Consider the following 26,214-nt stretch of genomic DNA (forward strand, 5'->3'; position numbering starts at 1 on the left):
ATCTGCTTATGAGAAAATACTGTATTAATGTTTAGTTCCAGTTCAGGAGTTTGAAGATCACTCATGAAGAGATTAAACAGGATTGTACCTTGAGGGACTCCATTGTATAACCTTTTGTAACTTCCTGACATTATTATAAGTGTCTGCCTTTATGATCTTTTTGGATAATATGTGTCTATTACACAAGCATCACACTACTCAAACATCTATAACAGTTTACCTCCACCACACTAAACATCCACACAGAAACAAATACACAAAAAGACTTGGGAGTAATTATCATAAACGACTTGTTCTATGATAAACAGATTAACAAAATTGTCGGGGAGACTTACAACTTGCTAAGATCAATAAAAGTGGCATTTGCATACTTGGACGAAGACATGATAAAAAAAATATTGGTTACATTGATAAGGCCTAGACTAGAAGTATGCGGCGACATTGTGGTCCCCCAGTACCAAAAAGAATATAAAGAAAATAGAAAGAATCCAAAGAGCAGCTACAAAAATAGCACCTGCACTTGCAAGCCTATCATACGAGGAGAGATTGGCTAAACTGGAGTTACCAACACTGGAGCAAAGAAGAGAGAGAGGTGACCTATTGACCATCTACAGAATCATGAAAGGCACAGAGATACTTGATGGAGAGGACTTACTAAACTGGGACAAGAGAAACACAAGAGGACATGGAAAGAAAATAAAAAAACATAGCTATAGAAGAGAACTGAAGAAAAACAGTTTTCCACATAGAGTTTTGGACACTTGGAACAAACTGGATAATGAAATAGTATGCGCAAAAACCATTCATGAGTTTAAAAGCAAACTAGACACTGCGAGATACAATGACGGGACAACACGAGCATAGCTCCCCTTCCCGCAAAATACAACTAGGTAAATACACTCAGATCACTAAACAAGCCTTCCAAGACAGACCACCAAACTCAGTAATCCACCAACAACCTCCAGACATCGAAAAAACCCACCCTCACCTGATAACCACACTGGCACACCATCCAGTATTAAAACAGTACCAGCACATAATAGGCCTTGCCACAGATTCAAACTGAACAGGATGCAACCACCATACATAGGGCATAGATTACTTCATACCACCAAGTGAGTAAAAAATAAATTCACAACTTTTCAAATTTATGTTACTTGAAGTGTGAATTTCCAGTCTTAGATTTCATATCTTTGGTAGAGTAACTCTGCACATATTGATACAATTTTTGTTAAGTATCTCTATACACATGACAAAGCAATAGGCATTATTTAAGAGACTGCAAAACCACCTTTGGCCAAGTGACCAAAATGTGAAGATAGAGTCAAAGGTGTTCAATAGCCCACCCACAAACCTTGATGAACTATGAAGAAAGATCATGGAAGAAACAAGTGCAACAAAGAGATAGGGGCATGATTTGATAGTCATTTCAAAGAACGCTCCATCGCGCACACCTGTGCTTTGAGAGGGGTGGTGCCCATGGCAAGAATTTGGAGGATACAAGTGCTGAGAAAAAGAGAACTTTGATTTTGGATAAAGAACCTGTAGATCCTAATTTGAGTTTGTTGATTAAAATAAATAATGACGAAAAAAAGAATAATAATAATAAAATAATAATAATACCCCCCCCCCCAAAAAAAAAAGTGTAATCATATGTAATTACCTAATTATAGTATATAAGAAAGGAGCAATGCTCATAGGGTTCCATCTCCTGTCCTCCAATTTTTCATCATACCCAGCCTCAGCTTAATCTGTTTCTTTGATTTCCAATTACCATATATAGATTCGAACTCGTATATTGTTTAAGCTCAGACTGTATAATATTCTAAGCTATTCCACATATTTATGCATCTATATGGAAAACTATTTCTTCACATCCTTTAGACATGTGGTCTTTCTTAACTTTCTCCCACGACCTCTTAAAGCCCTCCCATTTTTAATCAGATCTCTTGTCAATGCAATCTATCCTCTTTAATGACCTGAATATTGTAATCACATTACCTCTTTCTCTTTGATCTTTCAAAGTTGGCAGATCAAGTGCTTTTTTAGTCTTTCCTCATATGGTTTATCTGCCAGGCTGTAAATATTATCCACACCTATGACTAGATAATTCTGTAAAAGGCCAACACAGTTTCATTGATATTATTCATGCTTTGTTGCAGATTCAAATTTTGGTATCCAGCAATCATGGATTTTGAGAATGATGATTACCTGGACTTCAGTGATGATGATCTTATTTGCACTTCTCGAGATGCTATAAGGTAGGTGTAAAATTGTTTGGTTTAATTGGAAGGTCAGCCATAGAAAACTAATGGAAATCAGTATGTCAGTGTCATTTTAAAACCTTTTTGTGTTTGAAGTAATCTAAAAAGATAGAATACATGCTAGGTGGACACTCTTTTGGGTCCAAGAACTTAGGAAGGTGTTTATCTCTAGTACTGTATGATAATTGTGTATGCATTTCAATTGTAATATTTAATTTTGAACTACGAGTTCTCTTTCCTCTACTGAGGATTTAATTTGATTTTTACTTGGATCCAATTTGTGCCAAAACTTAAACAATTGATTTATTTGTTTAATATGCTTAGAGCAAACCTCACATAAATTACTTATAAGGCAATTTATAAACTTAATTCACTGATGTTGGTGAATCTGCCTTTGTTTATAATTAAATGAATTTTTGTCAGTTTTTGAGGATGCTTCAACCCACGTGCCAAAGCGTCCAAATCGGTTAATGAAGCAAAGTTGTCCCTAGCTAGACAGTTGGTCCCCAAAATTCTTTCCTACAACACTGAAGCTCTGCACCAACACCCATTCCAAGAATGGTTCCCCTTCAATTTCTGTTTCTCTTGAGAAACCAAAAGTAGAAACTAACCTCTTCATTACTTTTTGAACCCATTAACACTTTTCCAATCCTCATGTTTTCTTACCTTCCTATTACTACGCTTCCCTTTTTTCACCTTTTCGGTGTCTCTTAGAGTGAAACTTCTCTTCGCAACCGGTAAGTAACTTTGGTCTAGTTATGATAGTATAATTTATTTTGCTTGCTTGAAGTCTCAAATTATTCAATTTATATTTATGCTTAAAGTTACTTTTTATTTAATTATTAATTACAGGGATACTCCGATGACCAAAGGGGTTAGGTACCTGAAAGACTATTTGAATAGTGAATCTTCAGATAGTGAAGCAATTTTTCCCATAAGAATGTTAATAAAAGGAGACAATTCATTCCAACCTCTCTCCTGACTTCCATTAACTATCTACCTCGTCCCCCAAGAAAAGCTTGATAAAACACAAAATATCTTGTTTTCTTGGGAGATTTATTACAAATGAAATAACATTAAATAAATGTAGAATGCTGGTGAGTATACATAGGTAGATGCATGGTGGTCTTGAGGCAGCCAGGCAGGCATCAAACAGCTGTGTGGGAGCAAACATGGAAGGGAGGCAGCACAGGAGGTTCCATTGAGTTGCCAGTTACTGTGTGGCTAGAAGGGGAAAAAGAAGAAAAGTCTTAATATTTGTGTTTATTTAATGTTGTAAATAAAAAGGTAAATGATAGATTTGATTATTATTAAACAAAATCATAACTATGTAAGTGAAGAGATAGGTAAACGTGTAGTGGAGTGGAAGGAGGTTTCCTCAAGGATAATGTGGATGAAGGTGAAACTGGGAAAGGAGATGTGGTTTTTGTAATTGCATATGGGCCTGGCAGTGAGAAGAATGTAGAAGAAAGGGAGGCCTTTTGGATAGATTTAAATGAGTGCATAGAGGGTTTAGGGAGAAGTGTAAATGTAATAGTACTGGGAGACCTTAATGCTAGGGTAGGAAAGGAGCCAATTGATGGAGTGGTTGGGAAATGTGGTGTTCCAGGAAAGAATCGTAGTGGAGAGTTGATGGTGGAAATGTGTCTAGAAAGAGAGTTGATGATAGCAAATACAGTGTTTCGGAAGAAAGTCAAGCATAAGTACACATGGGAGAGGGTGGTGGAGGGAAAGGTGGTAGATAGAGCTTTAATGGACTATGTAGTGGTAAATAGGATTATGATAGGAAGAGTTAGGGATGTACATGTGCTAAGGGGAGAGGGTGGGGGAATATCAGATCATTTTCTGGTGGAAGGTAAGTTGAGAGTGGAGGACAGATGGAGGAAGAGGAAAGGGACAAAAGGTAGGGAGGTGCTTAGAGTGAACTCTCTAAACGAAGAGGAAAAGGAGAAGGAGTACAAGAGGAAGCTGAAGGAGGAGTGGGAGGGAGTGGAGGTAGGTGTGGAGGAGGAATGGGGATGGTTCAAGGAGGGAGTCACAAAGTGTGCAAGGATGGTGTGTGGAACAAGAAGATCAGGAGGAAATAGAAGGAAGGGTAGTGAATGGTGGGATGAGGAAATGAAGAAGGTTGTAGAAGAGAAGAAGCGAGCTTTCACAGATTGGTTACAAAGTAGGACGAGGGAGTCATATGAGACGTACAGGGAAAAGAAAAGAGAAGTAAAGAAAAAGGTAAAGGAGGCAAAGAGGAGAGAAGATGTAAAATGGGGTAAGAGTATGACAGAAAATTTTGAAAGTAATAAAAAGATGTTTTGGAAAGAAATTAAGAGAGGAAGAGGAGGCGAATCAAGTAGAGAAGAAAAGGTAAAAGGTGCAGATGGAGAGATGATAATGGAGGAGAAGGCAGTAAGGGGAGGATGGGCAGAATATTTTTGGGAGTTGCTTAATGTGAAGGAGGATAGGGAGGGAAAGATAGCTGCAGTGGGAAATGCTAAGAAAATGAGAGTGATGAGTGAGGAAAATGGAGGAGAAATAAGGAAGGATGAAGTGAAGGCAGCAGTTAAGATGATGAAAGCAGGTAAGGCACCTGGTCTGGATGGATGCCATGCAGAATGTCTTAAAAAAGGAGGTATAGTGATGGTGGACTTGTTGGTGAGGTTATTTAATGTTTGCTGGAGAGAAGGTAGAGTGCCAGAGGACTGGAGGAGTGTGTGTATGGTTCCACTTTACAAGGGAAAGGGGGACAAGTGTGAATGTAGTAGTTTCAGAGGGATTAGCTTGTTAAGTGTAGTTGGGAAGGCTTATGGGAGGATCTTGATTGAGAGGATTAGGAGAGGAACAGAGGGAGTAATTGGTGAGGAACAGTGTGGGTTTAGGACAGGTAGAGGTTGTGTAGATCAGATTTTTGTGGTAAGACAGATATGTGAGAAAGCTATAGGTAAGGGGAAGGATGTTTTCTGGGCCTTTATGGATCTGGAAAAGGCTTACGACAGGGTAGACAGGCACTGTGGGAGGTTATGCGGATATACGGGATAGGAGGAAAGCTTCTGGGAGCTGTCAAGAGTTTTTATGAGAGTAGTAGAGCTTGTGTCAGGATTAGAAATGGAGAGAGTGAGTGGTTTGAGGTAAAGGTGGGACTTCGTCAGGGATGCGTTATGTCACCCTGGCTGTTCAACTTATACATGGATGGGGTGGTGCGAGAGGTGAATGCAAGGGTAGTGGGTCAGGGATTGGAGATGGTTAAGGAAAATGGAGAAAAGTGGGAGGTGAGCCAGCTGTTGTTTGCGGACGACACTGCGCTTGTGGCAGGATCAGAGGAGGGATTGAGGAAGCTGGTGACAGAGTTTGGGAGAGTGTGTGATAGAAGAAAGCTGAAGATAAATGTGGGTAAAAGTAAGGTGATGAGATGTACAAGGGGTGAAAGTGGCAGTAATCTGGAAGTGAGCATTAACCACTTCGGTACGGGACTTAAATCTCGCGGGCAGCAGCCAATGCCAGCCGTACGACGTGTCGTAATAATACTCGCATCATAAAATATAGTCACGGCTTATATCGATCGTTCTCTCTTTCACCCGTGAATTTTGAAAACCACAGAGAATGGGATTAAGAGCAGATTAGAGAGAATGTAAAAACACAGGGGGGACTACAATAAATATAATCAAGACGCCGATATGGCAGCGTCGCGAAGCCACTTGCTCCTCATGACGCCTACGTGTGCGGCACCGTATGGAAGGGGTTAAGGGAGAGCAACTGGAGGAAGTGGATAGTTTTAGATATTTGGGTGCAAATGTGGCAGGAAAGGGTGGAGTGAAGGTGGAGGTAGAATGTAGATTGAGAGAAGCGAGTAAATGCCTTGGTGGTTTAAAAAGTGTAATGAGGAATAGGAATCTGGGAATGGATGCTAAGAGGAGACTGTATGAAGGAGTGATTGTGCCAACAGCACTGTATGGAGCAGAAACATGGAACATGATAGAGGAAGAGAGAAGGAACTTGAATGTGTTTGAGATGAAGTGTCTGAGAAGTATGATGGGGGTTACTAGGCTAGATAAGAGTGAGAAATGAGGAGGAGAACAGGGGTGGAAAGGGAGCTGGGAGATAGGGTGGATGAAAGAGTATTAGGATGGTTTGGACACATGGAAAGAATGAGTGAAGAAAGACTAGTAAAGGAGGTATGGAAGGCAGATGTGGAGGGAGTGAACATGAGGGGATGTCCTAGGATGAGATAGATGGATGGGGTGAAGGGGGCTTTGGGGAAGAGGGGAATGTCTGTTGAGGAAGGACGGGAAAGGACAGAAGACGGGTGAATGGAGAATGGTTGTATATGGAAAATGTGTGATGCATGAGGTGGATTGGACGGGGGAATGTGGGTGAGGTAGTGTGTGTGAGCAAAAATTTTGACGCAGCCCGAAGGGATTTCTCCCCGTCCTCTCCTTTATATGGGGGGATGGAGAGGGGGGGTCGCCGATTTAATGAAGCGGCCTTGCTGTGGATGTGCTGTGTCCTGCGACACTGCTTCTGACCCAGGGCAGTGGACAGGGTGCAGGGATGACCCGTCATCTAGGAGGTGCTAAGATGGGAGGGAGGGTGGAGGGGTGTGGAGTGTTTTTGGGGATGAAATGGGTGGGAATGTTTTTGTGCCTTGTCCTTTTTGGCTACCCCTCTGGTAAGGGGGAAAAAAGCCTTGGTATATGTATGTATGTATGTATAACTATGTGAACAACGTTAATTCACTTACAGATGAGTTAGAGATTTTCAGGCTCACTAGACGTGGATAAAGCTAGCTGAAGATAAATGTGGGCAAAAGTAAGGTGATGAGATGTACAAGGGGAGAGAGTGACAGTAGGCTGGAAGTGACCATTAAGGGTGAGAAACTGGAAGAAGTGGATAGTTTCAAATACTAGGATGCAAATGGGACAGGAAAGGGAGGAGTGGGGGTGGAAGTAGAATGTAGATTGAGAGAAGTGAGTACTGTATTTTTCGGACCATAAGGCGCGGGCAAAATCCTTAAAATCGGCCAAAATCGGGTGGTGCGCCTTATCGTGAGGTGCGCCTTATGTGTGGCTTCAGTGCAAAAAAATGCCTCGGACAGTGATGTACTATTTTGACATGTTTCGTAGCTAGCCTGCCGACAGCGACAGTGCATAGGTCTAGCAAAAGTTACAACCAAGTTATAACCAAGATACATGTATCTTGACAAGAAAATTGCGAAAACTTTGACAGTTTTCGAGTCCATGCCACCGCATTCAATCATGCTATCATGGCTATGACATGATAGCATCCACAACACAGACAGCCATTATGCATTGGTCTAGTCTCGCTCCACTCCAACTGTAGTCATTTGGGTATTTTTTTAGTTTCGACCATGGGTGCAATATAGCAATAGAAAATTAATGAATAATTTTGTAAATTAGAATGTATCAACGTAATATGCAATTTTGTGGGTGGAAATGAAAATAAAAAATACCTTGCTACAAGCAAGTCGGTAGCATAGGATCGGGACGCCATCTCACGACGACGACAACAAGGACGAGCCGGATGACATTTAATTTGCAGGTAATGATTTATTAAATACAGGTTAGGTTTGGTTAGGTTAGACGAATTTATCATCCTTTCATTTCTTCGACATCGGCATCTATCATAACAAACATAGCGTACCATTCGTCCGACACAACTTCGTTACTTATGAAATCTGTTTTAGCACCTTTTTTCTATTTTATTTCCGCTCACAAAATTGCATATTACATTGATACATTATAATTTACTAAATTTATAATTAATTTTCTATTGTTATATTGTGCCCATGGTTGAAAATAAAATTTTACCGTCATTTGTAATAAATCTTGTTTTTAAGTGAATAGAGAATTCCGAGAATAAAACTGTTAATGTTGGTTTTATTCCCCACAATTCCCGTAACGTGTTTATGTTGTTTTTTAGGGGTGTTGGCAGGGTAGACTGTCCATGGAGGTGGTCTGATTTCACTGACCAAAATAAAAAGAAATATCATTTATTTTTTGTAATTTTGCTCAATCCCAACCGATTTTTCTCATTCAACAACAAAAATGTTCAGTTCTGAATGCACTCACATATGCATGATTATCCGATGACGAGACCAGGTGCGCCTTATGGTCAGGCACGCCTTATGTAAGGACGGGGAATAGCAAATTACGGGTGCGCCTTATGGTATGAAGCGCCTTATGGTCCGAAAAATACAGTAAATGCCTTGATGGATTAAAAAGTGTAATGCGAAATAGACATCTGGGAATGGATGCTAAGAGGAGGTTATATGAAGGAGTGATTGTGCCAACAGCAATGTATGGGGCAGAAACATGGAACATGAGAGAGGAAGAGAGAAGTTTGAATGTGTTTAAGATGAAATGTCTGAGAAGTATGATAGGGTGGTTACTAGGCTAGATAGAGTGAGAAATGAGGAGGTGAGGAGGAGAACAGGGGTGGGAAGGGAGTTGGGAGATAGGGGTGATGAAAGAATATTAGGATGGTTTGGACACATGGAAAAATGAGTGAAGAAAGATTAGTAAAAGAAGTGTGGAAGGAGTGAATATGAGGGGGCACCCTAGGAGGAGGTGGATGGATGGGGTGAAAGGGGCTTTACAAAAGAGAGGAATGTCTGTAGAGAAAGGACGGGAGAGGACAGAAGATAGGGGTGAATGGAGAAGGGTTGTGTATAGATGAGGCTGTGATGCATGAGGGGGAGTGGGTGGGGGATGGGGGGTGAGGAAGTATGTATGAGAAAAAATTTGACGCAGGCCGAAGGGATTTCTTCCCATCTTCTCCTTTTCTACATGAGGGGGCGGAGAGGGGGGGTCGCCAAATTTATGAAGCGGCCTTGCTGTGGATGTGCTGTGTCTTGCGACACTGCTTCTGACCCAGGGCAGTGGAGAGGATGCAGGGATGACCCATCATCCAGGAGGTGCCAAGATAGGAGGGAGGGAGGAGGGTGAAGGGGAGTGGAATATATGGGAAATGAAATGGGAGGGAGTGGTTTCTATGCCTTTTTCTTTTTGGCTACACCCCGTGTAAGGGGGAAAAAGCCTTTGGTATATGTATGTATGTACTAGACAAGGATGGGGATGAGCCAGCAGGCTCCATCTTGTCGGGGTGTTGAGAGTCGGCTGGAGATAGGGTTCAGTCAGTTGGAGATGGTGATGAGTCAGCAGGTTTTTTCTAAAAAAGCGTATTGATCGGAGATGACTGAGAGGTGCTTGCAGATGACACAGAGGAACTTTTTGGCTTATAGTCTATTTAGCCAAAGCTTTTTTTAGTTTGTGGAGTTCTTTGTACAGTAAAAGCTCTCTTATCCGGCATCACTGGGACCAAAGGCATGCCAGATACTCGAAAATTCCGGATACTGTACTTGAAGAGGTTGCTAAAGTAAGTGAAGGGGTACAGAAATAAGTCTACAATCACCCCCTTTACTCACTATTAATGTCAGTTAACATATATTATTACATACCATAACATATACAAAGCATCACATGATTGTGGCATCACCACCTTACTCGCCAACATACAGTTCATCACTAGACACTAACCTTCTCTGTACTTTTCTGAAGGGGTTACTTAAATAAGTGAAGGGTTACAAAAACACTATGTCTATAAGCAATCATTTTATTCACTATTAACAACATTTAACATAACATAAACATTTAACTTAATATAAAAATGCACATAAACAAACAAACAAAACCACCTCACTCGCCAACATCCAGTTCATCACTCCATTTATCACTGTGCTCTGTACTTGTTTGCCGCTCACAAACGTGGCACATGTGAGACTAAACAGTGTGGGCAGTGGGCTGTGGCGGGTGGCGCGAAACTGACCCAGACAGTGGTGCGCTCAATTGACAACGGGAACAATTAAAGCCTCGCGCAGGAAATTTTATCAATTTGTATTGATTTCATATAGATTTATATAGATTTTAATGCTCGGAAAAAATGTGCCGGATATTTGAAGTTGCTGGATACCTGAATGCCGGATAAGAGGGCTTTTACTGTAACATGTGATGTTAGATTGGAATTGATTTCGAATATTAAAGCTTTCAGCATCTGGATATATAGTGAATATGAGGTCACACAGCTCATTTGTTTGCTTTATGATGAGTTCAAGATTTGGAAGGGAGAGTGAGGGGATTGTTATTGGCGACTGGTTTATTTTCATAATTTTTTTCTCTGTTCTTTAAGTTACAAGAGCTCCTCTGTTGTCATTTCCTTGTTATGTGAGTTCAGAACCTCGTCAACGTCATCCACAAGCACCTCTTCATTATGATAAGTGGTGTTCCACAAGGGTCGGTGCTGGCTCCAATCATGTTTGCCATATACATAAATGACATGGATGAAGGAGTTGAATGTTATATGAATTTCTTCGCAGATGACGCAAAAATATTGAAGAAAGTAAGAACAGAAGAGGACTGTGATTCATTACAATCAGACCTGGACAAAATTTGGAAATGGACTCAAAAGTGGGAAGTGAACTTCAATATCAAGAGGTGTAGCATAATGGAATTTGGAAAAAGTAAAAACAGAGTTTCAAAAAAATGGTAAAATTGGTGAAGAAATCAGAAAAGTGAACGTGGAAAGGGACCTTGGAGTAATAATCAGCAAAGACATGACACCAGATAAACATATAAACAAAATAGTTGGAGAAACCTTCAACCTATTAAGGTCAATGAAAGTGGCATTTGATTACTTGGATGAAGAAATTATTTAAAAAATATTAGTTACATTGATTAGACCAGGGGTTCCCAAACATTTCAGGTCATCGACCCCCTAGTAAAGTTTAAGATTTTCTATAGACCCCCAAACTATCAATTCACAAATTATGTCAGTTTATTATTATTATTGGTGTTGTTATTGTTCTTAATGTTTGTACTATTATTATTATCATTATAGTTATCATCATTATCCTTATCATTATCATTATAGTTTTAGTTATCAATTGTGTTATTATCATCATTTTGATCCGTTATAAAAGGGCTAAATGGCAACATTCATCAAGGCGACGGCATTCCAATAATGATACAGACACTTTCACATATACATAAACATAAGTGTTTTAAAATAAATATAATTTACCAATAGCTTTAAGAGTGATATTATATATTCTTTATTATATTACTATAAGTAATATTCAAGCCAATAATATTACACAAGCTCGTCATCTTGATGTTCATTCACGATGTGGTTGTGTGTATGTGAGATTTTCCCTACATACACAGAATGGGGAGGATTTTTGACTCAGAAGGAACTGACATTTTTTTTAAATTTAGATATTGGTTGGTTGATTATTCTCACTCTTTTAGTACGGGAAGAGAACAGGATAATTTCATGCTAACCATTTAATTTTAAAGACTGCCTTCCAACCTCATAGTAATTTACTGACCCCTTTCGACCCCCTGGCAATGTACTGACCCCCTTTCGACACCTTGGATGGTTTCATCGCACCCTGGGGATCGATATCGACCCCCTAGCAATCGACTGACCCCCTTTCGACCCCTTGGCTATTTGTCGACCCCTTGGATGGTCTCATCGACCCCTGGGGGTCGATATCGACCACTTTGGGAACCCCTGGATTAGACCAAAACTGGAATATGCAGCAACACTATGGTCACCCAGTACTAAAAAGAATATAAGGAAACTAGAAAGAATACAGAGAGCAATGACAAAGTTGGCACCAGCTCTTTCCAAATTAACATATAAACAAAGATTATCGAAATTGGAACTATCAACACTGGAGCAGAGAAGAGAGAGAGGTGATTTACTGACTATATTTAAAATCATGAAAGGAATGGAAATCCTTAATAGGAATGATTTACTAAAAAATAACAATGGAAAAACAAGAGGTCATGAAAAAAATAAATAAAAAAGGATAACTATAGAAGATATCGGAAAAAGAATAGCTTCCCACACAGAGTACTGGATACCTGGAATAACTTAAAGAAACAGTGTGGGCAAATACTATTCAAGAAGAAAGATGGATGTGTTGGCATAGAGTGAAACTAAGTTGAAAGGGAGGGGCAAGTGTGAGTTTGGGAATGTAGTTGGGAGGTTCTCAAGAGTGAAGAGAGGATGAGGGAGAGAAAGAGTGGCTATACTTGTAAGTGAAGAGATAGGTAAATGAGTAGTGGAGTGGAAGGAGGTTTCTTCATATTTTGGTGGAAGGTAAGTTGAGAGTGGAGGATAGATGGAGAAAGAGGAAAAGTGCAGAAGGTAGGGAGGTACTTAAAGTGAACAGCTTAGATGAGAAAGAAAAGGAGTACAAGAAGCTGAGGAAGGAGTGAGAGGGAGTGAATGATAGAGTAGAATTAGGAGTGGAGGAGGAATGGGGATGGTTCAAGGAGGAAGTTATAAGGTGTGCAAAGATGGTGTGTAGAACATGGTGGATGGGAGGAAATGGAAGGAAGGATAGTGAGTGGTGGGATGAGGAAGTAAAAAGGTAGAAGAGAAGAAGCAGGCATTCATAGATTGGCTACAAATTAGGACGAGGGAATCGTGTGAGAGGTGAGTGGGGAGAGGGGAAGTAAAGCATAAGATGAAGGAGGCAAAGAGAGAGAAGATCTGATTTGGGGTAAGAGTGTGACAGAGGATTTTGAAAGTAATCAATGTTTTGGAAAAAAATTAAGAGAGGAAGAGGAGGCAAATCAAATAGAGAAGAAAAGTTAAAGGTGCAGATGGAGAGATGATAATGGAAGAGAAGTCAGTGAGAGGAAGGTGGGCAGAGTATTTTAGGGAGTTGCTGAATGTGAAGGAGGATAGGGAGGGAAAAGTAGTTGCAGTGGGAAGTGGAAAGAAGATTACCATGATTGGGGAAAATGGAGGACAAATAAAGAAAGGCGAAGTGAAGGCAGCTGTTAGGATGATGAAAGCAGGTAAGGCACCTGGTCTGGATGGATGCCATGCAGAATGTCTGAAAAAAGGAGATACAGTGATGGTAGACTGGGTGGTGAGGTTAATGATTGTTTAAGAGAGGGTAGAGTGCCGGAGGACTGGAGGAGTGCATGTATAGTTCCACTTTACAAGGGAAAAGGGGACAAGTGTGAGTGTAGTAGTTTCAGAGGGATCAGCTTTTTAAGAGTAGCTGGGAAGGCTTATGGGAGTGTTTTGATTGAGAGGATTAGGAGAGGAACTAAAAAAGTAATTGGTGAGGAAGAATGTGGGTTTAGGACAGGTAAGGGTCACGTGGATTATATTTTTGTAGTAAGATATGTGAGAAAGTTATAGGAAAATGTAAGAATGTATTTTGGGCCTTTATGGATTTGGAAAAGACATATGACAGGGTAGACAGGAAGACACTGGGAAGTATTGCAGATATGTGGGATAGGAGGAAAGCTGTTAAGAGTAATCAAGAGTTTTTACGAGAGTAATAGAGTTTGTGTTAGGATTAGAAATGGAGAGAGTGAGTGGTTTGAGGTAAAGGTGGGACTTTGCCAGGGATGTGTTATGTCACTCTGGTTGTTCAATTTATACATGGATGGGGTGGTGCAAGAGGTAAATGCAATGGTAGTGGGTCAGTGAGGTGATACAGTGACTGGGTGGTGAGGTTAATGATTGTTTAAGAGAGGGTAGAGTGCCGGAGGACTGGAGGAGTGCATGTATAGTTCCACTTTACAAGGGAAATGGGGACAAGTGTGAGTGTAGTAGTTTCAGAGGGATCAGCTTTTTAAGAGTAGCTGGGAAGGCTTGTGGGAGTGTCTTGATTGAGAGGATTAGGAGGAGAGCAAATGGAGTGATTGGTGAGGAATAGTGTGGGTTTAGGACAGGTAGGGGTTGCATTGATCAGATTTTTGTAGTGAGACAGATATGTGAGAAAGCTATAGGAAAAGGTAAGGATATGTTTTGGGCTTTTATGGATCTGGAAAAGGCATATGACAGGGTAGACAGGAAGACACTGTGGGAAGTATTGCAGATATGTGGGATAGGAGGAAAGCTGTTAAGAGCAATCAAGAGTTTTTACGAGAGTGAAAGAACTTGTGTTAGGATTAGAAATGGAGAGAGTGAGTGGTTTGAGGTAAAGGTGGGACTTTGCCAGGGATGGGATGGTGCAAGAGGTAAATGCAATGGTAGTGGGTCAGGGATTGGAGAGGGTTAAATAAAATGGAGAAAAGTGGGAGATAAACCAGGTGTTGTTTGCTGACGACACTGCACTTGTAGCAAGATCAGAGGAGGGATTGAGGAAGTTAGTGACAGAGTTTGGGATGGTGTGTGAAAGAAGGAAGTTGAAGATAAATGTGGGTAAAAGTAAGGTGATGAGATGTACAAGGGGAGAAAGTGGCAGCAGATTGGAAGTGAGTACCGGGTATTAAGGGAGAGAGACTGGAGGAAGTTGATAGTTTTAGATACTTGGGCACGAATGTGGCAGGAAAGGGAGGAATGGGGGTGGAAGTAGAATGTAGATTGAGAGAAGCAAGTAAATGCCTTGGTGGATTAAAAAGTGTAATGAGAAATAGACATCTGGGAATGGATGCTAAGAGGAGATTGGATGAAAGAGTGATTATGCTAGCAGCACTGTACAGGGCAGAAACATGGAACATAAGGAAGAGAGGAGGAGTTTGAATGTATTTACCTAGTTGTATTTTGCAGGAAAAGAACTATGCTTGTAGTAACCCGCTGTTGCATCTTTCCACATTCAGTTTTCTCTTGAAGTCATATATAGTTTTAGCACTCACTGTTTCCTCATTCAGTTTGTTCCAGATATGTATCACTGTATGGAAAGCTATTTTTTTTTTCCAAATGTGTTCTGTAACTGTCCTTCTTAAGTTTGTTTTCATGTCCTCTTGTAGGTCATCCCTATCAAGAATTTCCATCCCTTTCATAATTCTGTAGATGGTTAGCAAGTCACCTATTTCTGCTCTTTGTTCCAGGGTTGGTAGATCTAGTTTATCCAATCTTTGCTCCTATGTCAAATTGCACAGTGTTGGTGCTATCTTTTTCGTTGCTCTTTGAATTCTTTCTAGTTTATGTTTTTTTTTAACTAGATGTCGATAGTGACTATGCGTATTTCAGTTTTGGTCTTATCAGTGTAACTAGTATTTTATTTACCATTTCTTCATCCATGTAGTCAAAGGCTACTTTCATTGATCATAATCATTTGAAAGTTTCTCAAACTAATTTGTTGACATGTTTGTCTGGTGTCGGGTCATTTGAGATAGTTACTCCTAGGTCCCTTTCAGAGTTTACTTTTTTTACTTCCTTTGTATTGATTTTATATTGACACAATATTCTATTTTTGCTTTTTCCAAATTCCATTATACTACATTTCTTAATATTGAAGTTCACTTCACTCTTCTGACTCCATTTCCAGACTTTGTCCAGGTCTTCTTGAAAAAATCTGCAGTCTTCCTCTGTACTTGCTCTCTTTAATAGTTTCACCTGAGAAGTATGATAGGGGTTACTAGGTTGGATAAAGTGAGAAATGAGGAGGTGAGTGGGAGAATAGGGCTGGAAAAGGCGTTGGGAGATAGGGTTGACGAAAGAGTATTGGGATGTTTTAGACACATGGAAAGAATGAGTGAAGAAAGACAAGTACTAGAGGTGTGGAAGGCAGAGATGGAAGGAGTGAGCATGAGGGGTCGACCTAGGATGAGATGGATGGATGGGGTAAAAGGGGCATTGGGAAAGGGGAATATCTCTTGAGGAAGGATGGGGGAGGACAGAAGATAGAGGTGAATGGAGAATGGTTGTGTATGGATGATGCTATGAAAGGGAGTGGGTGGGGGATTGGGGGTGAGGGAGTATATGTGAAAAATAAATTGATGCATCTTGAAGGGATTTCTCCCTGTCTTCTCCATTTCTGTATAAGGGGGATGGAGAGGGGGGGGGTGCTGATTTAATGAAGCGGCCTTGCTGTGGATGTGCTGTGTCTTGTGACAATGCTTCTGACCACCCAGGGCAATGGGTGAGATGAAGGGATGACCCATCATCCAGGAGGAGCCAAGATAAGAGGGAGGGAGTGGGGTGAATGGGAGTGGAATATGTGGGAGTGGAATTTATGCCTTTGTTTTTGGCTACCTACCTTGTAAGGGGGGAAAAGCCTTTTGTATATGAATGTATGTATGCATATAGAACGGTTGGGCACTGAAAATCCACAGAAATCATGCACTACCTTCTTGAACAAATAGGTTCTGAAAACAAACCACACACATAGGCTAATTTTAATAAAAAATAAAGAATATCGCCCTTTCATATAAAATTTTTGTTGAGTATGCAGCCCAAAAAATATCACGTAAAATTTTCATAGAATAAGCTAAGCCCTAGGGAAAAAAAATATTTAGCTTAATCAAACGAACTCCACTAACCTGTTAGGCATTTTCTTGTCAATGTTGAAAACTTGTCTTGGACCGTAGTCACATTGATGATTTTCTTTAGTAATTCAGCGTAAGCTGAGGCTGCCTTGGTATTTGCTTAAGCAGATTCGCCCTAAAGCTTTACATTGTGCAGTGACGTCCTCTTCCTAAACCGATCAAACCATCCCCAGCTTGCCTTGAATTCCTCCATTGACGATCTGGGTATATCCAAAAGGGAATGCTAAATAAAGGGTGCTTTTTCATGAATGATAGCTTGGCTTAGAGGTTGGTGTTTCTAAACTTTATCCTCTTCATGTGGCAAGTAGGCATTCCAGGCGTTCCATCTTGGCATCCCTTGTTCTCGTCACCATCATTGACTGCGGATTGGCAACTTTTGTAGCCATTTCTTTATATTTTTCCTTTTTGTTGATATTTGTAGTGACCATTGATACAGGCATCCCAAGCTCATGCCTGATCTTGATAGGCCCAGTGCCTGTCTTGTGTTGTTTCATGACTTCCTATTTCATGGTCAGAATGTAGCATTTGTGCTGCCTTTTCTGTTTTTTTTTTTTCTCTCTCTCTCTCTCTCTCTCTCTCTCTCTCTCTCTCTCTCTCTCTCTCTCTCTCTCGCTCTCTCGCTCTCTCGCTCTCTCTCTCTCGCTCTCTCTCGCTCTCTCTCGCTCTCTCTCGCTCTCTCTCTCTCGCTCTCTCTCGCTCTCTCTCGCTCTCTCTCGCTCTCTCTCTCTCTCTCTCTCTCTCTCTCTCTCTCTCTCTCTCTCTCTCTCTCTCTCTCTCTCTCTCTCTCTCTCTCTCTCTCTCTCTCTAGCAGAAAGGGAAGGGGATGAACCATGCTTGGACATTTTTCACAAACTGAAAGCACAGAACACTTGAAAAAAGCACAAATCACCGGGGAAAAGACCACAGATCCTCTCTGTAGGATGGAAGTCACACAAGTGAATTGAGCTGAGAAGATGAGAGTGGGAAAACAAATGCATGAAAAACAAAACACACTTGCATGACTGCACGTCACCTCACGACAAAACCAAATTCGGTGCCTATTTCAAATTCGAAAGAGCAAAGCAGAGCATTCGGATTGCAAAATTATTGCCTAATTAGTAATTATTGAAAGAGTAAATCTTTGGTTATCAGACCTTTGAATAGCGGGGTATTCCTGTAAATTACCACAAATTACTACCTTTGGGTGTTTACATGAGTTTTGGTTAAAATTGATCGTACATCAATCATACAGTTAATCATACGAGATCATCTGGACTTTGTTTTGATTTCATACTCATTCAAAAAGGCATGTTCACTCGTGTCTTTATCTTTGTTGGTATAGCTAATGTCAAAATCTAGCAAGAAAATAGTAATAATTGGTCACAGATACATGTGGGACATAGCTAGGTATGGTCTATTAGATCTAGAATTTAGCATCAAGTTTGTGGCCAGACCCAGTGGACTTTTGATTACTTTTGTGACCATTTTGATATAGACGACCTTACCTGGAAATGAGGTGGGAAATTAATTGTTCCAGATTGTTTTATTTCTGTCCTTGGGTGCAATTTTTTTTTTTTTTTTCCACGTGATCTGGTTAAGAACTCCTCTAGATTTTTTTCAGTGGTTAAGAGAATTGTACCTCTCCTCCACATTGTTCATCACAAATTGAACCTTATTTTTATTCCCTAGGCAGCAAATACATTGCCACAGATTCATATCAAAGCATACATATACATATACCATAGGCTTTTTTCTCACTTATAAGGGAGGTAGACCAAAAACAAAGGCATAAAAACCACTCCCACCCATTGCATCACTAAAACACTCTACTCCCTTCCACCCTCTTACCTCCCTCTTATCTTGGCACCCCCTGGATGACGGGTCATCCCTGCATCTTGTCCACTGCCCTAGGTCAGAAGCAGTGTTGCAAGACACAGCACATCCACAGCAAGGCCACTTCATTAAATCGGCGACCCCCCTCCATCCCCTCATGCAGAAAAGGAGAAGACAGGGAGAAATCCCTTCGGGCTGCATCAAATTTTTCTCACACATACTATCTCACCCCCATCCCTCACCCATTCCACCTCATGCATCACAGCATCATCCATATACAGCCATTCTCCATTCACCCCTGTCTTCTGTCCTCTCCCGTCCTTCCTCAATAGACATTTCCCTCTTCCCCAAAGCCCCTTTCACCCCATCCATCCATCTCATCCTAGGTCGCCCCCTCTTGTTCACTCCTTCCACATCTGCCCTCCACACCTCTTGTACTATTCTTTCTTCACTCATTCTTTCCATGTGTCCAAACCATCCCAATACTCTTTCATCAACCATATCTCCCAACTCCCTTTCCACCCCCATTCTCCTCCTCACCTCCTCATTTCTCACACTATCTAGCCTAGTAACCCCTATCATACTTCTCAGACACCTCATCTCAAACACATTCAAGTTCCTTCTCTCTTCCTCTCTTATGTTCCATGTTTCTGCCCCATACAGTGCTGTTAGTACAATCGCTCCTTCATACAATCTCCTCTTAGCATTCATTCCCAAATTTCTATTTCTCATTACACTTTTTAATCCACCAAGGCATTTACTTGCTCTCTCAATCTACACTCTACCTCCACCTCCACTCATCCCTTTCCTGCCACATTCACACCCAAGCATCTAAAACTATCAACTTCCTCCAGTCTCTCCCTTACAGCCTGTGCCACCATCACCCCTTGTACATCTCATCACCTTACTTTTACCCACATTTATCTTCAACTTCCTTCTTTCACACACCATCCCAAACTCTGTCACTAACTTCCTCAATCCCTCCTCTGATCCTGCCACAAGTGCAGTGTTGTCTGCAAACAACAGCTGGCTCACCTCCCACTTTTCTCTATTTTCTTTGACCATCTCCAATCCCTGACCCACCACCATTGCACCACCCCATCCATGTATAAATTGAACAGCCAGGGCAACATAACATATCCCTGACAAAGTCCCACCTTTACCTCGAACCACTCACTCTCTCCAATTCTAATCCTGACACATGCTCTACTACTCTCTTAACCCCTTCCATACGGTGCCGCACACGTAGGCGTCATGAGGAGCAAGTGGATTCGTGACGCTGCCATATCGGCGTCTTGATTATATTTATTGTAGTCGCCCCTGTGTTTTTACATTCTTCCAAATGTGCCCTGAATCCCATTCTCTATGGTTTTCAAAATTCGCGGGTGAAAGAGAGAACGATCGATATAAGCGGTGACTATATTTTATGATGCAAGTATTATTACGACACGTCGTACAGCTGGCATTGGCTGCTGCCCGCGAGATTTAAGTCCGGAGTGAAGTGGTTACAAACTCTTGACTGCTCTTAAGATAGTAACAGTATAATAAAAGTGAGAAAAATGGTTGAGACTGCATATGTTAAGTCTTATGAAAATAACAATGACAGGGAAAGTTTCATATGTGTATTGAAGGCAGCAAGCAAATTGATAATAAATGCAATTGGGAAACATATACATGGTACGGGAATGGGAATCCCCAGACAGCTAACAGGATGACCTGTCTGTGTCCCCATCTTCGAGTGTATAATTGTAAGGTTCGGGCTGTTTGTAGACAGCTCACTGAAGAAGACCGAGTTGGTTGAAACGCATAAGCAATAAAGGAGTTCCAGCCCATCTTTGCTTGTTTTTCCTCCACCCGCACTCTCTTTGAGTATTGTTTTGAGGTCACTAAGGGGGACCAATCTCACTATCAGAGTTTTGGAAAGACCAATTCCACATCATTGCCCACCACAAGATGATTGACAAGGCATAGGAGAGGGTCATCAAGAGAACCCTTATTTTGGCTTGGAAGAGGCTTTGGCCAGACAATGTTGTCGAACAAGACCTTGAGGGGTTTGAGTTAGTACCTGTGGAGCCTGTAGTCGACAAGATTGTGTCTTTGGCCAAGACTATGGGGCTGGAGGTGGATAACAATGACATCAGCGAACTTGTGGAAGGGCATAGACAGAAGCTGACCACCAAAGAGCTATGGAGTTGCATTCTGTTTCAGGGGAGGAGGAAGTAACAGCCTCAGCAGAGGAACAACCTTCCAGTGCAATAAGGAGATGCTTAAAGCATGGTAAACTGTTTCATCATAGACTGAGAAGTGTCGCCCTAATAAGGCAGTGGCTATGCACACTACAAATCTATCTAATAATAATGCCGTATCACTTTTTTGCCAAATTTTGAAGCATAGACAAAAGCAAATGTCTAGAGAGCTTTCTAGTGGAAAAGGATTAAAGTGCCAGTTGTGCCAATGTTTCTAAAAGATTTAAAGCTAGTGAGTCAGTCAAGACCATTGTAGCAGTGAGTGAAGAGGAATCTCCCTTGGAAGATTCTCCTCTACCTCAATAATCTTCCCCCAGTCTCCATCTCTCTTGTACCAGGAGCTACCTTCTTTTTCATAAATTGCAACAGTATATATATTTTTATTTGATTTTACTGATTATTCTTTCCCAAGTTTATTTACTGTACATCATTTATTTATTTTATTTATTAATTTATAAAACTATTTTAGATATTACATATTTCTTTATATTTTCTCTTAAGCATGGGACACATTATCATATTTTACATTGATTCCTTTGGGGAATTTTTTTTTGCTTAATGAATGTTTCACATTATGAGTAAGATTCAGGAACAAATTATATCTGTTAAGTGAAGTTCCAGTGTATATTACAATTAGGTAAAATTACTGAAGTACATGAGACTTACCGTAGGTTAGTTGAGATGTGCTTCTGGTTTTATGAAGCAAATCAATTCTGCTGAAGGGTAAGCATTCATATGAGATATGCTCCGCCCAGCCGGTCCAACAGTCTTTGAATAATACGAACACCCACATGAGAACCTGGAACTTGATTATTTTGTAATGAAGAGATTCCCAGTTGGTTACATGTAAGGGGAGGAGAGGAGGGCATATGAATGCTTACCCTTCAGCAGAATTAATTCCTTCATAAAACCAGAAGCACATCTCAACTAACCTACAGTAAGTCTCATGTACTTCAGTAATTTTATATCAGCAAATCACAATTCTGCTGAGGGTTTGCAAACATATGAGGTTTTGAAGACATGTGGGTGTCGTGCCTCAGAAGTTCTTAGGCAGGTGAAGTTGGGGCCGTTCCATAATTCTTCCATTTCAAATTTAGTGTGCCCAAGCTAATCCAGTACTGCATCTTGGAATGGGTCTCCCTCCTGTACAATTTCCTTGTTGTAGTGTTTGGCAAAGGTCGATTCTCTTGACCATCCAGCTTTGGACATGATGTGGCGTATAGGTACGGACATGGATCTAGCTTGAGAGGCAGCAGCTGAGCGGACACTGCTCGCTGTGTATTTGGTAGAGTCAATTCCAGAGATAGTAAGTACATGCTTGATCCATCTTGCAATTGTGTCTCTTGATACCGGTTTGTGTGGTTTGATGAAGCTTATGAGGAGTCTTCCATCCTTCTTCCCTGTTTCGTCTCGGAGGTGTTCCGTTTTTTCCAGATATGTGCGCAAAGTCCTGCACACACACAAACTTTCGTCCTTAGTGTAGGGAAAGAACTTCACAGACTGAATGTTAAATCCAGGGCGACATTGTTTAATGTTGTCCCCTAACCAGACTGAAATAGCTTCTTCCTTTATGCTTATATTCTTGAGTACTAGTAAGTGTAGGGTCTGAACTCTGGCAGCTTGTGTAAGTGCCATCAGCATTACTAGTTTGAGTGTAAGTTCTTTCAGTGGGAGAGACTGTAAGGGTTCCAACTGTTTCAGTTTTGTTAATACAGGTTTGACATCCCAGGTGTCCTTATATCTAGGCATTGAAGGCCTCAGGTTGAAAACTCCCCTCATTAACCTGATGACTAGGGGATGGTTGCCTGCCCTGCATCCATCCACAACTATCCCCAGCGAGGATAGGGCCCCCCTCGCTGTGTTAATACTGTTGTAACCCACACCTCTGTGGAAAGTTTCTGTTAAGAAGTTTATGACGTCAGTTACAATGGGAGTAGTGGGATTGATGTCCCGTCTATGACAAAATTGTGCCCACCTGTTGATATGTGATCTGTATTGTTTGCTAGTTCCAGGTTTCCATGATGCCAAGATACGGTCCGTACCTTTTTCAGATATGCCTCGTTCTCGCAGGCTTTCCCGGAAAGTAGACAGGCCATCAATCTGGTATGGGACATGATGGGATGTTCTTCCGTCGACAGGGGCCACACCAGCACTTTCTTTCTCCTCATTATGATTATTGGATCTTCTACGAGCAGCCTGAGTAGTGCTCCCATCCAGGGCTGTGATAACCAAAATGGAACTATCATCCAACCTCTGGCCCCTTCTGCTCTTAACTTCTGCAGGCATCTAGCGATCAGGGAGAAAGGGGGGAAAATGTAGATGAGACCTAATGTTGCCCAATTAAGGTTGAATGCATCACAATAATTTGATTCTGGGTCTGGCCTCCAGGAGCAAAACTGAGGCACTTGTTTGTTCAACCTAGATGCAAATAGATCAATGTTGGGTGTGCCAAAAATGATGCTTAATTTCTTAAAAAAAATTCTCATCCAACTTCAATTCATGTCTGTCATTGAAGTTCCTGGATGCTGTATCAGCCAAAGTATTATCACTCCCGGGAATGAAGGAACATGTGATCCAGGCATCATTGTTTAGACACCAGTTCCAAATATCAGAGGAGACATTGTTACATGGTACCGACTTAGTGCCTCCCATTTCATTGATGTAGTTAACTGCTGTAGTGTTGTCACAGAAAACTTTGATGTGCTTACCTCTGACCTCATTTGCAAAAGATTTTAATGTAAGGAGCACAGCTATGAGTTCCCGGGCATTAATATGAAGCTTCTTTTCCTCTGTCGTCCATCTTCCATTGACTGACTGATGATTTATGCAGCCACCCCAACCTAAGTCTGAAGCATCTGAGTATAAGACAATTTCAGGAGTTGGGTGAATTATTCGCCTATGTTGGGTCTCAACATGTTTGATCCACCAAGTCAGGTAAGTTTTCATTTCGTCGGTGATCAACATTTTATCCTCAAAGTTCCCATAACTCCTTCGCAATGCTGTAATCTTTGCCGATTCAAGGTGACGATAGTGTAACTTTCCAAGTTCCACAGCTGGGAAGGCAGCAACTAGAAGCCCGATCACCCTGGCTACTTCTCTGATTTTGTCACTAGTCTTAGCTATTAGTTGTTTACATCCAAGTAGAATTCTTTCTTTCCTACGTATTGGTAAGGTAACAATCATTTTGTCCGAGTCAATGACATTGCCAAGGTATTCAATACTTTTAGTGGGTTCTAGCACAGATTTCGCAACGTTAATACAGAAGCCCATTTTCGTGAGTAATTCAATGGTAGAATTAATGCAATCATAGCGTCCAGAAAGAGAAGCACTGCACATGAGAGTGTCATCAATAAAGCTGGTGATGGTAAAGCCTTTTTCTCTTAAAGTAGCAAAGATAGGTTTTATGAGTTTGGTAAAAAGTCTGGGTCCTTCTGAGATTCCATTTGGGAGACAGGTGAACTGATAAATTTTGCCATACCATTGAAAACAAAGGAACTTTTGCTGTTCTTCCGCTATTCTAATAGAGTAGTAGGCATGTTTAAGATCCACAGATGCCATATAGTCCCCTTCATTTATCAGTCTGATAGCTTGATCAAAGTTCTCCAACTATGTCTAGAATATATGTATCACTAGTGATTTTTTGCCACTCATGCACAAACCTGTGAAGGGAACCTGCCACAAAGTTGGCACTTGCCTGGTTTATTGTCGGGGAGTGCTGCATCCCCTGCCTTTGGAGTTTTTTTAATCCAAGGCCTGCCGAGTGTAGTAAGGCCTCTGGTCTCCCCTATGTCCTAGCCTCCGCTGTCCATAGGGTTGAAATCTTGTGTGTCCTTTAAACTGGGTTCTTGTCTTCCCACTTCCAAACTTCCATGCACCTGGCTTCCAGGATGGAAAGGGGGATTTGGCTGTGATTTTGCTTTTGAGATTTTCCGCCTCTTCAATTTGTCTTGCGGATTGCGAGAGGTCATCCCCAAACAGAAAGCGTGACATGGGCACTTTGTCAGAGCATAGGTGTGAGTACTTTTGATTTATTTCCCGTTTGATGTTAAAATGGCGAACCAAGTTGTTACGGTAGTTGGCATGACCTAACAGTGCCAGAGCACCATTGATCATGCCCACCTCATGGGCCACCACAGCGTTACCTTCATCCTGGGCCACTTTGTCAAGCACCGAAAGTGACTTGATGATGATGGAAGCTGCCTTAGTTATATCTTTATTGACTTCCTTCATGTGTAAGTCTGCTTTGTTAGCGTCCTGTTTTAGCGCCTCCAAAATTTGCATATTGCACTCAACTGGGGATAAAGCAGGGCAATTACCGGGCCTCTTGGTACTCTCGTCCTCCGCAGTTTCTTTATAGGTGTCCTCCCTCATGCCATGGTCAAATATTTGATTGATCATGTCCACCACATGTTTGGCAACATCTCCGGAGACTTCCTCAACTGGGCCGAAAGCCTTAGAGGACTGCATCAAAATACTGCCAATGGGGAAATCTTCATGCAATTCACCTTCTTCACTGCTGCTTCCGTCGGAGATAAAACCCGAAAAGTTACCTGGAGAGGGTGTAACAGGCCCTGCTTCCTTCCTGGTTGAACTAGTGCCCGGTCTGGCATCGTTATGGGTTTCCGGCCTCTGCGAAACATCTTGCCGCCTCTCCGCTTTTAGTTGATCCATATCACTCAGTTCAGTGATGGCTTGCAGTACTGTGTGCCAAGGGACTGAAGAGTCGTCATGTACTTGGAAAGCAGTACATGACGTGGAGCCGTCGGGGGGCGGGGGAGGGGGGGGTTGCCATGTCTTCTAGACTTCGATGCTTAGCGCCAACGCAAGTATTTCTATCCCAATGGGAAGTACTGTTGCTTGACCTGCTTGATTTATGCTTGTATTTGCGAGAATGTTGGCTTGCTTCTCCTCCGTGAGAGGAGGCGACCGACTTCCTGCTTGTATGGGTATGCGTTTTGTCGGAAGACGACATGGCGGTTGTGACCGACGGAGTCGTATGCACGTTGTTGTATTTACCTGATAATTTAGTGAGTTTCGTTAAAACTCAAAATGGGAGCGTCGTAAACGCTTATTAGATGATAAAATGAGCATCGTAAACACACTAGTAAGCAGGGATACAGTTGAAATCTACGTGCGAGAGAGTAAACAATCTTGACGACCGTTCAGCACGGCAGCGCATAAGCAACTGTCGGACCGGCTGGGCGGAGCATATCTCATATGTTTGCGAACCCTCAGCAGAATTGTGATTTGCTGATATAAAATTAGGTAAATACTCAGATCACAAAGCCAGCACTCCAAAACTGACCATGCAATACCCTTCTCCATCAAACCCTTCCAGATATTAGCCCCACAGAAAAATACCTCCCAAGAGATGTAAGAACAACACTTGCACATTACAGAATAAGTATACCTACAGGAACAAAATGCCCCAAATGCAACCATTCAAAAGGCACTGAACACCTTATCTGATACTACCCCACTTTCACTAAATCCTGACAACAACACAATATTTGTTCCTTGAGTGACTTATGGGCCAATCCAATGGTTGTTTCTAGTTTTGGGGCCATGGGTCCCCTACAA

At 41.5% G+C, this 26,214-nt stretch overlaps 3 protein-coding genes across 11 annotated transcripts in view; 1 reads left to right on the plus strand and 2 right to left on the minus strand.

Moving 5' to 3' along the window:
* Positions 1-26,214, plus strand: part of LOC143019932 (E2F-associated phosphoprotein-like) — a 204,844-nt gene that overhangs the window by 24,563 nt on the left and 154,067 nt on the right. For 6 of the 9 annotated variants that reach the window (XM_076176313.1, XM_076176357.1, XM_076176261.1 and 3 more), the window contains exon 2: positions 2,163-2,261. In XM_076176313.1, the coding sequence (XP_076032428.1) occupies positions 2,188-2,261 (74 nt within the window). In that variant the 5' untranslated portion in view covers positions 2,163-2,187. Of the gene's footprint in view, positions 1-507; positions 1,116-2,162; positions 2,262-10,595; positions 10,941-26,214 lie in introns of those variants that run through there. The other 3 variants (XM_076176130.1, XM_076176411.1, XM_076176584.1) reach the window with 3 other exon arrangements.
* Positions 21,631-22,958, minus strand: LOC143030933 (uncharacterized). The gene has a single exon (XM_076194209.1). It carries the CDS (start codon positions 22,918-22,920, stop codon positions 21,742-21,744), a length of 1,179 nt encoding a protein of 392 aa, XP_076050324.1. The 5' UTR covers positions 22,921-22,958; the 3' UTR covers positions 21,631-21,741.
* LOC143031465 (uncharacterized) lies at positions 24,376-25,047 on the minus strand. The gene has a single exon (XM_076195317.1). The coding sequence runs from the start codon at positions 25,030-25,032 to the stop codon at positions 24,376-24,378; it is 657 nt and encodes a 218-aa protein (XP_076051432.1). The 5' UTR covers positions 25,033-25,047.

Source organism: Oratosquilla oratoria, chromosome 1, assembly GCF_046742065.1.
Source record: "Oratosquilla oratoria isolate Oo_2021 chromosome 1, ASM4674206v1, whole genome shotgun sequence".
Classification (NCBI taxonomy): domain Eukaryota; kingdom Metazoa; phylum Arthropoda; class Malacostraca; order Stomatopoda; family Squillidae; genus Oratosquilla; species Oratosquilla oratoria.